Source organism: Mus caroli, chromosome 5, assembly GCF_900094665.2.
Source record: "Mus caroli chromosome 5, CAROLI_EIJ_v1.1, whole genome shotgun sequence".
NCBI classification, from domain to species: domain Eukaryota; kingdom Metazoa; phylum Chordata; class Mammalia; order Rodentia; family Muridae; genus Mus; species Mus caroli.
Window position 1 is genome coordinate 31,011,411 of NC_034574.1, and position 14,097 is coordinate 31,025,507.

Below are 14,097 nucleotides of genomic sequence, written 5' to 3' on the forward strand. Positions count from 1 at the left end.
GCCCCAAGCCACACGAGAAGCTTGTGGGCAGAGCCAGTCTGATTTGTCCAAGATAATAGCAGCTTGAATGTTAGTTCTTTCTTCCCCATATCCCAGGGCTGGCTTCTCTCTAGCTAGAGAGTATCCATGAGCCGGTCTGGGGCCCCCTAAGCCTGGCTTGGGACAGGTGACAATGCTACAGTCTCCCTGAGGGCTTCATGTCTGTGGAGCTGGAGAAATCAGACTTCCTGACCTCAGCCCCCACTTTCTGACCTTAGCCTCAACTTCTAAGGAGTGACTTGAGGGGCAGTTTCTGCTTCCCACAGAGGACATCAGGGTTGGGCCTGTGACTGACAGCAGCCATCTGGTTACAGGACATGGACTCCAGTGGGTTGCTACAGAGGGAAAATCATCACTTCCTCCCAGAAGCAGCGGGCACAGACGTATAAGGAGCCAGTGTTCAAAGCCAACATGGGAACTGGATCCTTGCAAGCACAGCATGAGTTACAAGGAGGTGGGATGGGAAGGGGGTGTTTGTACCGTGCATCCTCCCTGGAGACAGGACAGTGGCTTGGCTGGGAGGCTAGTACAAAGTTTTATGTCCATTTATGCTGAGACAGAAAGGACATGAAAGTACATGTATGTGTGTACATGTGTGTGTGCAGGTGTGTGCATGTGTATTCATGTGTGTATGTGTGTGCATGTGTGCATATGTGTGCATGTGTATTCATGTGTGCATGTATGTGCATGTGTGTGTATGTGTGTGCATGCAGCAGAAAGCCTGTGAAGATAGAGCATGTCTGGAAAGGGAATTGTGCTCACAGCCAGGCACAATGTGGGCCCTGAGCCAGCTGCCCTGGTTTCCTGTCTCCCTTTTACTGCCTGGGGCCTTAGGCAGATGCCTGTCTTCCATGGTCTTATACAAACAGTTGGCCTGTGCTCCCTGGACCTCAGAGCTGCCTGACTGGGGTGGTGGGGCTGGAATGATGCTCAAGTCCCTGAGAGGCTCCCAGAAGGTCATACAAATGGGGAGCCAGCACCCCTTGGCCTTTGTCTGGGACCTGAGGCCCATTCCACCCTCATTTACCCTCTTGCCTGCTTCATTCCTCAAAGGCTGCTGGGTCTTCAGTTCCTAGCAGGACTGAACATTGTCATATTGTGGGACAAAGGGGTGAGACCCAGGGTACTGGTGGGGCAGGAAAGTAGGCCTAAGCAGGCAGGGCCTAGGCATTCCTGGAACAAGGGAGGCTGCATACAGGTCACCTCTCAAGAGAAGGTGGGAGCTGAGTTGGCAGGGAGTTGGGAGGGCAACCAGGAGCATTGAGCTACCCTGAGCTGTACTGTGACAGGATCCCTGTGTTTCCAGTAGACAGATAGATACAGAGGACAAGGTGGGGCCTGAATGACACAAAGCCACACAGCCTGGCTATGAGGAAATAAGGCCTGAGGGATGCTGAGCCCTGGATACCTCCAGGAGCACACAGAGTGTCCTAGTGATTCCCTGGAGTGAGGAAAGGAATAAAGACTCCTGTGGAAAGGACTCTCACCAGAACACGTGGTCCTTGGTCACCCGTTCCTGCAGAAGTGTCCACTTCTTTCCCAGGTCCGACGACACATACAGCTGCAGGGCAGACAAAAGAGAGACAGAGCTTTGGCAGGGAGGTCCGAGTGACAGTGATCTGCTACAGAGCTCCCCCAAGGGACGTCACCCTTGTCTTGCAAGGCACACTGGAGCTGCAGGCTAACCACCAAGGGCTGAAGCCAAAGAGAGCCAAAGACTTCCACTGCATGGAAGGCTTCTCACCCAGGCAGCCTGGCAAGTGAATTCTTGGGGATGGACAAACAACTAAATCTGGAGAGTCACCAGGGGTGGGGTTCCTCTCCTGGTCCAGCCTGGGGTGGCACATGCTGTCTGACAGATTCACATGAGACCCTGTCTCTTCTTTCCCTCCTCCAGTCCTTCTCAGGATTTCCCTCTGTGGGACACTTCTGCACAGGACTTTGGTGGCCTCATTTGACAGGGAGTGCTGCTCTTTGTCCTCAGCTGCAGGCTGCTGAGGAAGAGGCTATTGGTTGAGGGTGACAGAGCCCGAGAGTAGCCAGTGTGGGCTGTGGCTTCATCTCTCAGGCAGGGCCAGGGACAAGTTTTGAGTAGAGTGGCCTTGGCTTCCTGTTGGGCATGCCCTCTGTCTGCTATGATGGGGATGGGGCAGTGGGAAGACCCCAATGGAGGCAGACTGACTTCTCTCCAGACACTCAGGATTTGTAGCTGGCCAGACTCGGAGCCCAGCTATAGAGTGGATAACCCAGGCATGCATTTGCTGCATAGACACAGTGAATCCCAACACCCACTTCCCTCACCAACTATGTCCCTGTCCCTGCATGCTCATGGTTCTCATGCCAAGCTTCACATACTGAGATAGCAGGCATGGATGGGCGAGTCTGTCACCACTGTCCAGCAAGGCATCTTTCACTTGCATCATTTCATGGTTTTGTAGGTGTCGCCTCCAGTGCTGACTTACTATGACAGGCATGTTCTTTCTGTCTTTCTGGAGATATGTGGCCATTGGAGCCCCCTTTGGTCCCATAGAGTTCTGCACACTGAAGTCTGTCTTCATCGGAACTAGGTTCAGAGCAGTGTGACACTGTTACTTGTAGCTGACTTCAGAGGGTGAACAGGAAGGAAATTCCTACCTCTGCCCCTGCCTCTGCTCTCTGTGCCTGTATGGCATTTAGTTTTCTCACCCACCAAACATCATCCTTGGCAGTGACATTTCGAAGGGGAAGCCTGTGACTCCAGCAGGCGTGGCTTCTGCCAGAGCCCTTCATCCACAGATGAGTAACTACGCATGTGTTCTGGGTTCTGTTAAGCCTCAGTTTCCCATGTTAAAAGCTAGGACTCCACATTCCTCCCTTAAAGGGGCGTGGTAGGCTATCTCTATCACCACACAGGGTGCCAGGCATCTGGGTAATGTACAGTGGAAGAGCCTCAGCTCAGAACAGTGCACTGGGAATTGGCCCTGGATGTGAAGGCCCCAGCTTCAGGCTCATTTCCTTACACCCCATTTCCAGTCTCTGCGTACCTTTGGCTGCCTGGGGCATTCACCCGCCTTGCTCACCTTCTGCACCAATGGATCCTTGTCTACCAGGTACACCAGTGAGTTTTCTGAATGAATGAACACATTTGGCCATGGGGCAAGGGCTAGCTAGAAAGGGCAGGAGTGTAGGTATTTCTGGCTTGGTGGACTGAGTGGTTTCTAATGGAATCCTCACCTCTGCTCTCTGAGCAGAAGCTGAGAGAGTTGAGAGTCCCAGCTAGACACATAAGCATGGCTGGATACAAACAAAACAAAACAAAACAAAACAAAACAAAACAAAACAAAACAAAACAAAACAAAACAAAACGCCTAACAGGTAGCTGGATGATATGTGTGGACACCTTCTCTGGATCATATGATAAGAAAGCATCATCTTCCATTTGTAAAAGAGCTTTAAACAAGGAAGTTTCCCTCGTTTGGATGACTGCTGGTCAGGCAAGGTACTCCTGTGCCCTGTGAAGTCCCTGGACTTGTACCTGGCATAACCCAAGGCTCAATAACTTGCAAGGTTCATGGCTCAGCTTGGCTGTGATCTATGTCAAATGCTGTCTCACTTGAAAGCCCATACAGAAAGCCCATACACACTCAAACCTACGCAGACACACACACTCATATACCTACAGACTCTCACATTCATGTACATACATGACCATAGACACCACCATTAGAATTAGTAGAAAGCTGAGAACTTTCAATAGTGATGCCACAAGAGCTCAGAGCAAAGCTGCTGATATGCACCCTCTGGAGCTGATCTTCCACCCTGCCACAGGCTACCTCTATGTAGACTTTTCTACTTTTACAAGATGAGGGAACTAAGATTCAAAGAGGTAATACATCACTCAGTATCACACAGCATTTGCACATAAGGAGCAATTCTCATTTCATTGACCTAAGTTCACAGTACAATGTCAGTGGTAAAACAGTGTCCCCCAGAAGAATGGCTGGCCATCTCTGACCCTATCTCTGGGTCATCTGAATGATGGGGGCAAGCTCTTTTCCATCTCATGAATCAGTTTATACATCTGTAAATTGGGAGAGCTCACACCCACAGCCAGTCAAGAAAAAAAACATTTAAGGGTCTAGTGGCAACATTTTTTTGCATTAATGGGGGCGTTACCACTGTTATCCCCACCAATGCGCTGGTGTTTATTATACCCATCTCAGAGCTTTATGGAGCCTTTCCAATTCATTCTCATGGGGAGGGGGGTGATTTTACTATCTGTCATCAATTCTGCAGAAATAGAACACTTCTGCTTAATAAAAGATAAACATTGAAAATAAACAAGAGCCAACACTGGAGGGATACCTGAGTAGCTAAAATCTACATAGAGGTAGCCTGTGGCAGGGTGGAAGATCAGCTCCAGAGGGTGCATATCAGGAGATTGGTAGAATGTACTTTAAGGCATTGCTTCCCTGAGAAAGGGTAAGAAAGTTCAGCCAAGGCAAGGAGAAGGTGACATTATGGGAAAGTGCACCAAGGAGTACATATAAGTGACCCTCATATGGGACCAGAGGGCCAGCAGCTTTGCTCTGAGCTTTGGTGGCATCACTATTGAAAGTGCTCAGCTTTCATTCTCCCTTGCTTAGAATGCCTTGTCTGCATAGGTGGAACACTAATGCCTGCCATTGCACTGACTCTCTTGCAGTTCCATTTCATTGACTCTCTTACAGCTAGACTATTGGGTCAGAGTAGGAATGTGTTCACAGGGTTTAGAAAGCCAAATCGGGATGAGGTGTTTCCTTCTCTCCTTTGGGGTACATCCTCTGTCTCAGGGAGCAATGCTTAACTCTGGAGTGCAGAGGGAAATGTACATTCTGCTTTTTACATAGGTCCTGGGGATATGAACTCAGGTTCTCATGCTTGTACAAAATGCAATTGCAGACTGAGCCATTTCCCCAGCCCCAGAAGTATTTCTTGACTGGAAGAGAGGGAAAGAGGGAAACAAAGCAAAACAAAGTGAATCTGACCTTATCTTAGAAATAAGTGCCCCAGCCAGAAAGCAGATCTACAGTTCTGGCCCAGGGAGATAAGGCTGTGGGTGATAAGAAAGTATTCCCAAGAGATCTGGGTAGAAAGGACGAACAGGTCTCAGGAGGTTTAGGACCTTGCTAAGACTTGGGAGGAACACATATTGGGTATCACCCAAGAAGTCTATAGGTACAGTAAGGTACCTCAGATTGTGTCCCAAATCATGACAGTGAGGAAGGAACAGTGGAAGGCAGGATACTCCCAAGTGAGGCAGAGCCTTTGTTAGAGCAAGGGCAGGCATCTGGGAAGAGGAAGGAGAGGTGGGTGGCAGGGTGGGGGGGTGGTGGAGGGGGGGATGGCAGAGCAGGGGAAAGGAGTCTGGGACTGAGAGGTCAGCTCAGTCCTGTTCATTGGCTGTTTGTGCCTAATTGGGGCCTCTGGACCTGGTGTACGACTGTCTGGTCAAAGTTGAAGCTGGTCAAGTTTCTGTTTTGTTCCACCCAATGTGATGAGACCAGCATACTTCCCAGATGAGAGCCACATGGAATCCTGGACACTCCTATCCAGGAACCACACCCAGAACATTCCAGAAAAGCCTGGCATAGTCCCAGCTACCTAAGGACCTAGGACCAATGCCCAGTGTACTGCTCTGAGCCAGAGTGCTTAGCAGTGTGTGCCTCTCAGCAGTGTCCAGATGCCTGGCTAACAGCAAGCCTGTAGATTTGTAGAGTCAGAGCTGGCCTGGTTCCACTTCAGACACAGTTTCTTGGGCATCTAAGCATTGACAGACCACCAAGCCCCCACAAAACTCAAGCCGGCCATCACTTACTAATTTCCCCAAATCCCTAGTTCCTTTTATAACAGCAATTAAACCTTTTTTTTCCTCTCCTTTCTTTCCTTGTCATCACAGAAAAGAGCCAAGGAAAATAACCAAGGTTTTCAGCTCCATTAATTTTTCAGGGCACCATAAATTAAGGAGCAATTGCAACACAGTCAATTTCTTCAGGAAAATAACTCGCCGTAGCTGCGCTTTGGTCTAATTACATGGAAGGCTAAGTACTGCTATTAATACCCATAAGGGTGTGCAGCCCTGAGGGAAAGAGGTAGGAACAGACAGGCAGCCATAGGCCAGGGACACTAGACAATATGTGTTAGACCTTGGCAAGAAGGCTGGGCTCTGGAGAAAGCTGGCCTTGGCCATCACCAAGGGTTCCACTTGGGGTTCTCTTACCTGGCTGATCCCTGTTAGTAGGAATTTGTCATTGATCCATATGTTCATTCATTTAATCAACTTCTATCGATCCATTCATCCATCCATCTACTTATTTACTCACCATCTATCTCCCGCCCACATATCCATCCACCATCCTACTCACCCAGGCATCTCTCCACTACCCCACATTCCTATGTACTCATCTGCTTGCCCATCTGGCCCCACCCCTGAACCCATTCATCTATTCAATATATATATCACACAATCAGTTTATCCAAATCTATTCATTCACCCATCCATCCATCCATCCATCCATCCATCCATCCATCCATCCGCAATCTACCTATGGTGGTTTAAATAGGTATGACCCCCAAAGACTTATGTGTTTGAATGCTTAGCCATAGAGAATAGCTCTATTAGGAGGTGTGGCCTGGTTGGAGGAACTGTGTCACTGTGGGGGTGGGCTTTGAGGTTTCCAGTGCTCAAAATGTGCACACAGTGTGGCACACAGTCTCTGTCTGTTGCCTGCAGATTAAGATGAAGAACTCTCGGCTCCTCCATTACCATGTCTGCTGTGCACTGCTATGCTTCCCTCCATGGTGATAATAAACTAAACCTCTGAAACTGTAAGTCAGTCCCAATTAAATGCTCTCGTTAATAAGAGTTGCCTTGGTCATGGTGTCTCTTCACAGCAATAAAACCCAAACCAAAGCACTACCCATCTATCTAAAATCTATTCCTCCATCTGTCCATCTATCTATCCTCCCCTATATTCATATATAATCTATCCATCCATCCATCTCTCCATCCTTGCCTGCATCCATCTATAATCTATTCACCCAACATATAGTTTCAGAGAACACTTGATATTATTATAGTAAAATATAAATCCAATATACCTTCTCAGAGCTCAGCCCTAGTGTGTGTGGGCTGCAGATTGTGATCAAACAATAGCAGAAACATGCAATTGAATGTTAGCACCAGGGAAGGGGCACAGGATCAGGAAGAACATGGAGGGTGGGTCCATGCTTGTTGCATTTCAGGTACAGTGGTCTGATAGCCTGGACACATGCTGGCTTTCACACCTGTCCCTCTCCCAGGGGCTGATGAAAGCAGTTTCCAGTGGTTGCTGATCAGGCCTTTGGGAGGGTTCAGATATGTACAGTCATAGACATAAGTACACCAAGCATGTCCATGTTTGCATGCAATAGGTATTCTAAGGACGGGCAGAAACTTAACCATGAAGATACAGCAATGCTACTTTAACCCAAGGCTCACAGCAACCACCAGGACTGGGAAAGAGGGACCATTTCTCCCCAGAGACTCAGGGATACTCAACTTTAGCCCAGAGATACTAATTTTACACTTCTGGCCTCTAGGTCTGTGACAAGACACATTTTTGTCATGAAAACCTTTAAATCTGTGGTCACTGACCATCATGGATACAGGAAAGCAAACAGTGCCCCTCCACCTGAGCATGTTCTAGCCTAAGGCAGAGGAGGAGAGGCAGAGGGCAAGGACTTAGCATTATCTAAGACCTCCTTACCCGGCTCATAGGCCTCTGTGTGTCAAGGGCAGCTCACTCGATAGCCACAGTGTGGCAGGTACTGCATGTCTGTCACCAGGGCCAGGGACCCCTTCTTGGACCTTTCTCTTGCCTGTTATATGGTATGGTGAAGGATTGGGAAGCTGGTCATTGTAACACACGCCATATGTGTGAGACTCCCCATGCTGATACACAGCCACATGTGTGTAACAACGAAGGCAGAATTGAGGTTCATGCTCCCCAGCTCCAGCAAGGCTCTGCCTCATCGCTTGGGGGTTCAGAGTCCCCTGACAGGAAAGCTGCTTCTGTCCCGATGTTCATCTGATTGGGTCATGTGGCCTCACACCCCATTACCTTGCTGTCCTTGGTGTAGGCCAGCACCTTGTCCTCCTCCTTCGGGTGGAAGAGAAGCGTCTCCACAAGGAAGGGGACAGGATACTTCTGGAACGTGGCACCCTCATCAGTGCTGAGGAAGAGGCTCTGTTCCCGGTCACCGAGGGATGAGCTTACCAGGATGATCTGAAACACAGAATGTGAGACTGAAATCAGGGCCACTGTTAGGAGGTGCGTGCTCCATCATTGCCATTCCCTGCCCCCACCCCCACCCCCACCCCTGAAGCTCCTCTGCAGGCGCTGTGGCAGAGCTGAAGTTTGACCTGGAATCCTGAAATTCAAGGTCTCTACTATAGAGAAGAGTAGGCTCAGGGGAGAGCTGAGACAGGTGTGGCTATCATTCAGGACATCTGAATGGGGATTAGATAGTACAGGTAATGCGTGAGATGGGGGTAATGGGGGTAGAGGTGGCTGTCTGCAGAAGAGAATGCTGTTAGGTGGGTAGTAGCCTAGATTTCAGAGGGGGATGAAGGGTTGACAGGGGTGGAAGTGCTACTGCATGGTCACTGCAGCCAGCTGACTAGTATCCCCTGAAAACATGTACCTACATACTGACCCCCTGGGAGGGTGAGAGTTGAGAATATGTCATGTCCTAAGACATGACATATTGTTGTGTAAGCTGTGGGTTTGGAGCTGTTCTTTGCTTTTTAAAACTTATTTTAGCGCCAGGCAGAGGTGGCACATGCCTTTAATCCCAGCACTTGGGAGGCAGAGGCAGGAGGATTTCTGAGTTTGAGGCCAGCCTGGTCTATAGAGTGAGTTCCAGGACAGTCAGGGCTATAGAGAGAAACCCTGTTTCGAAAAACCAACCCCCCCCAAAAAAAACAATCATTTTAGCAGCAGTATTTGTCTCCATTTTGAGCACAAATATGGGGGCAGGGTGACTGACTGTGGTGGGCATGCAAACAAGACCACCTGGCCAGCAAAATGACTTACTTCTAAAGGCAGAGAAGGTATCATTGTAGAGATTCACTAAAGTAAACTGGACCCTCGGAGTAAATGATGTCTTAAATCACAGCAAGAAAAACAGGCCAGTAAGTTATCAGACACACCAGACCTAGGAAAGGTTGCAACATCCTTGCCTGGATGCTGTAAAGAAGAGGTTACCTGGTTTGGGGAGAGACAGGAGAAAGGGCCAGAGGGCTGGGAGAATGAATAGAAATCAGCTGGCAGGGGCAGAGGTGGGGGTATCTCTCAGATGTGCCAGGACCCGGGATGGGGAAGGCTCCCAGGAATCTATGGGAGTGACTTTAGTTGAGACCCCTAGCAGTGGGGACATGGAACCTAAAGTGGCTACTTCCTGTAGCCAGACAGGACCTCCAGTGGAGGGATAAGGATATCAACCCCTTCATGAAACTTTTGACTAGAAATTTGTCCTGTCTATAAGAAATGCAGGGACAAAGATGGAGCAGAGACTGAGGGAATGGCCAAACAATAACTGGCCCAACTTGAGACCTACACCATGGGCAAGTAGCAATCCCTGACACCATTAATGATACTCTGTTATGTTTATAGATAGGAGCCTAGCATAACTGTCCTCTGAGAGGCTCTACCAGCTGCTGACTGAAAGAGATACAAAGACCCACAAGCAAACATTGGATGGAGCTTGGGAAGTCTTATGGAAGAGTTGAGGGAAGGACTGAGGGACCAAAAGGGACTCCACAAGAAGACCAAGAGCCAACTAAAATGCCCCTTGGGGGCTCTCAGAAACTGAACCACCAACCATAGAGCATATAAGGGTCGGAGCTAGGCCTCTCCCAAACCCCGCACATATATAGCAGATGTGCAGCTTGGTTTTCATGCAGGTCTCCCAATAACTAGAGTGGGGGCTGTCCCTAAAGCTGCCTGTGGAAATCCATTCCCCTAACTGGGCTGCCTTGTCTGGCTGTGGTAGGAAAGGACTACCTGCACAGGGTGGGTAACATGCACAGCGAGCTAAGCTTTCCCTCATCAACCATTCATGAAGAAAATTCCTCACAGGCCAGTCTTATAGTGGGCTTTTTCTTAATTGTGGGTCTATTTTCTCAAGTTAACGAAAAAAGCAGGACCCCTACATATAAACATAGGTAGGTAGATATGTAGAGAAAAGCATTGTGAGCACATGTACACACACACACACACACACACACACACACACACACACACACACTCTTCTGTGTGCACATGTACACACACTCAACTGTTACCTGAGAGTTAATATTGGTAATTAAGATTGTAATAAAGAACCAGTATTCACCTTGGGCAGCTATCAAGGGAGTCACACAAATTGGCAAACTTCCGCCAACAGACTGAGGTAGCTTGTGACTTAAATACTAGTCAATGCATTCGGACATTGTAGAGAGACAGATATATGACCGTCTGTCTTCCTGATGGAGCACACTCACAACAGAGGCATTACATGGGAATATGGTGACAGGTGCAGGACCTCAAGAAGAGGATATCATAGCTTTAGGGTAAGCTCAGCAGTAGTGTCTGAATAAGAGGGGACAAGGGCACGGAGATGGTAGCACTAGCTGCTGGACACATGGAGCTGGAAGAGGCAAAGAAAAATTAATATCTGGAACTCCAGGAGTGGAATCCAGGACACCCTCCCTTGAATGCCCAGCCCCACCCTGAGAGAGCAGTCCACACTCAGCCCCTGTCATACCCATGGTTAGCTGTGGTAGGAGCTCTGCCCAGGGGTGAAGGGGGAGCCATCTGGCTTATGTTTCAACAACACGGATTGGGTTCTGCTGGAGGTGGGTTCCCAAGAGGCTCACAGAAGTGGGTCATTGGGAGACTCTGACAGCTTGGTCTTATGGGGACTGTCACATCCCTCTTTTCTATGTGCAAACCATGCCCCACTGTGGAGCATCTGAGGTGTCAGAAAACCCACAGGCTGGATGAGCACCCCAGGCCCTATGTCGCTCTCAAACCAGCAGATGAATGGGGATGGCTGGGATGGTCTGTGCCCCACACCGCATTCTGCCTCATCGAAGCTTCCCAAGGAGAAGTCACCCTGGCACTCAGCTTTGCGGTGGCCAAGGACCCTCAGGGAACCCCGCTGTGAAGCCTTCCCTGGGCACTGGGATGCCACCTGACCCACCATCTTTTAAACTTCCTTTATGCCACCAAATCCCCACAGACGCCAGCTCCTTTGGGCTGCTTGGGACTCGGTTCCACATCACAGACTAGTCATGAAAGTTAGCTGAGACGCTGATGCCACACTGTGGGTCACAGAAGGGCTTAGGAGGTGAAAGGGGGAGTTGTTGAACTCCTCACAAGCCAGACCTTAGGGTCACTGGGCCAAGTCAGCTGGGAAAGGGACTCCAGCACACAGCATGCAGACAGACATTGGGTGCCAGAGCCATTTGGCTCTGCCTCACTGAAGTACATTAGGGCAGAGTGAGAACTGGCTCTCTGCCATGAACCCTCCAGTCCCCGTCTACTGTCTACTCCCTGATAGGAAGCTGGGACCACTGGCATCAGACCCCAGAAACCCTCCCAGCTTTCCATAGTTGCAAAAAATAGTCTAGTCACACAGGCTGTGCCTTGGGTCCTTCTGAGTCTGGCTGCCCCGCCTTGAGTTATGACCTCTGGTGCAGTCATGGCTGACATGTAGTCACTTTCCTTCTCCTGTGTGTAGATGCAGGTCCTCAAGCACACACACACACACACACACACCTTACTCTGGGTCACTCCACGGTGTAACTGTGCTGTATTCATAGAACTCTAAAAGGGAATTCTCATCCTCCTCTCATTCATGCTTGCTACAGGTACAGGAAGGGACCCAGATGTCAGACCATGCTCACGTACACATCGTTCATCAGAAGGGGGCCAAGGTCAAGATCTAAACAACTAACATGCTCTGCAGGGTGTTATAGGAGGAAGGACACTGCTGGGTGGGGAGCTGGGCTGGGACTGACTGGAGACCAGCACAGTTGAGGAATATGCAGCTTCTAGGGTGTGGGGCCCTGAGAGCAGCCTCTGTCTGGATATGGCTGACGGCCTTTCAGAGGTCAAGCTTATCTTGAGAGGACAATGATGGGCCCATGAGGTTCAGTGGGCTGCACAACACCCTCTCTCTGCTCTACGTGAACTGATGATAATCCCATCATGCTTTCTTCTCAAGGAAATCCGATGAGCTCCCTTGGGACATTAATTAGTTTCCTCCTGCATGAAGCCCACTCTCTGTTCACAAAGGCTTGGGAGGGACTCTGTGTAACAGGGACAAAGACACGTCGTTTGAGAAGTGGTGAGTTAGGATTGCAGCTTTTGCTTAAATAAACTCATTTGTAGTGGTTCCAGGCATAAGCCTGACCAATATCATCCAAACACCACACTGGGCACAGGTGTCACTGGCCTCCTGGTTCTGGACCTTAAGCAGACACCATGGGATTAGATGTCAGGTCTCATTGGTTCCTGTCGGAGGACATTTTAAGTTCCTCCCCCTGCTTTGACGATGTGGCAGTGGATTAGGCACACGGATTGGTTCCTGCCTGTGTCCCTCCTGGGAGGCTCGGCTGCTGAGTTTCCTACATCAGCCTGTGAGCTAGCAAATACCATTGCAATGGTATTAGCTAGAAGGTCCCAGAGTGAGGCACTGTCTACAGTGCCTGTGGTGCCTGTGTCCTGGCTGGTGGGTGACCCTCAGGCCCCTTTGCTGTGGCTTGCTCTGCTGTCCTCTTTGTAGTCGGATTGTATCCTGCCTAGGTAGGGATGAAATTCTGCATGAGAACAGGCCTCTCCTCCCCTGCTATTTACTTAATCATTCAGTTCTATCACCAGGGGATCATGAATATTTATTTTATACTTTGCATTGTAATTCATAAACTGTTTTGCTCAGAGCACCCAGCTGTAGCTCCCAGGACCTTTTGGTTCCTTTGTCCTTTCTTAGATAGTCCCAACTGTGTGTTGATTCCTGGACAAAAAGAAAAAAGACACAAGCCACCCAGACATCCTGTTTGGCTCACCTGTCCACTTGACATCCCTTTCTCCACCCCAGGCCTGAGATGCACGCCTGGTTTGGTTAATTCCGTGCCTAGAACCCACATGCTTCTCATTAAGGCTCTTTCCCATGATGCACGTGGCACTGCAACTGCTTGCTCTGGGCCTCCTGGTTGAACTTCACACTCCAAGCAACTCCTATTTTGTACCTCTGGTGACCATGGGCACAGGGGTGGGTGGGCTTGGCAATTGGTCCATCCTGGGTGCGTTGGGAATAGAATGTATGTATGTATGAATGAGGGGATGTTGGCCCCACCTCCACCGGGACTCCCATGGGATCCTGCTTGTTTCTATCTTTGGGAGAGCATTCTCATGAATATTCAAGTAGCCTTGAGGCCAACATCCAGAGAGTCCCATTCTCCTCCTCCTCCTCACCGCTCCCATTGCACGAATTGGTAAAGGTTCATTCATTCATTTATTCACTCTTCTATGGTTGCTGAACCAGAGCTGGAAGGGGGCCTTCGCCGAGGAGGGGCACACAGGTAGCTATGCCTTGAATGGGTAGGTTTGAGTGGCTAACCAGGGTAGTGATGTGATGGACAGGGTTTCCAAGAGCGGGGTCCCTGGCCCAGCTCCCCTCCCCCACCCTGGCTGCTATCAGCCACCTCAACTCTGTTTCTGTGGTAGACTGAGACGTTAGGTATCTTGCCTTTCTGGGGGTGTGTTGCTCCCTACATGGATGCAGAGGAGGATGGAGATAGCCCAGCTTAGCCCCTGATGGATGCAGAGGAGGATGGAGATAGCCCGCTTAGCCCCTGATGGATGCAGAGGAGGATGGAGATAGCCCAGCTTAGCCCCTGATGGATGCAGAGGAGGACGGAGATAGCCAGGCTTAGCCCCTGATGGATGCAGAGGAGGGTGGAGATAGCCCAACTCAGCCCCTGATGGATGCAGAGGAGGATGGAGATAGCCC

The 14,097-nt window shown here is 49.7% G+C and overlaps 1 protein-coding gene across 2 annotated transcripts in view; it reads right to left on the reverse strand.

Moving 5' to 3' along the window:
- Nucleotides 1–14,097, reverse strand: part of Sorcs2 (sortilin related VPS10 domain containing receptor 2) — a 371,962-nt gene that overhangs the window by 51,741 nt on the left and 306,124 nt on the right. For both annotated transcript variants that reach the window (XM_021162553.1, XM_029478093.1), the window contains exons 4-5: nt 8,160–8,324; nt 1,527–1,600 (exon numbers count right to left, since the gene is read on the reverse strand). In XM_021162553.1, the coding sequence (XP_021018212.1) occupies nt 1,527–1,600; nt 8,160–8,324 (239 nt within the window). The remainder of the gene's footprint in view (nt 1–1,526; nt 1,601–8,159; nt 8,325–14,097) is intronic.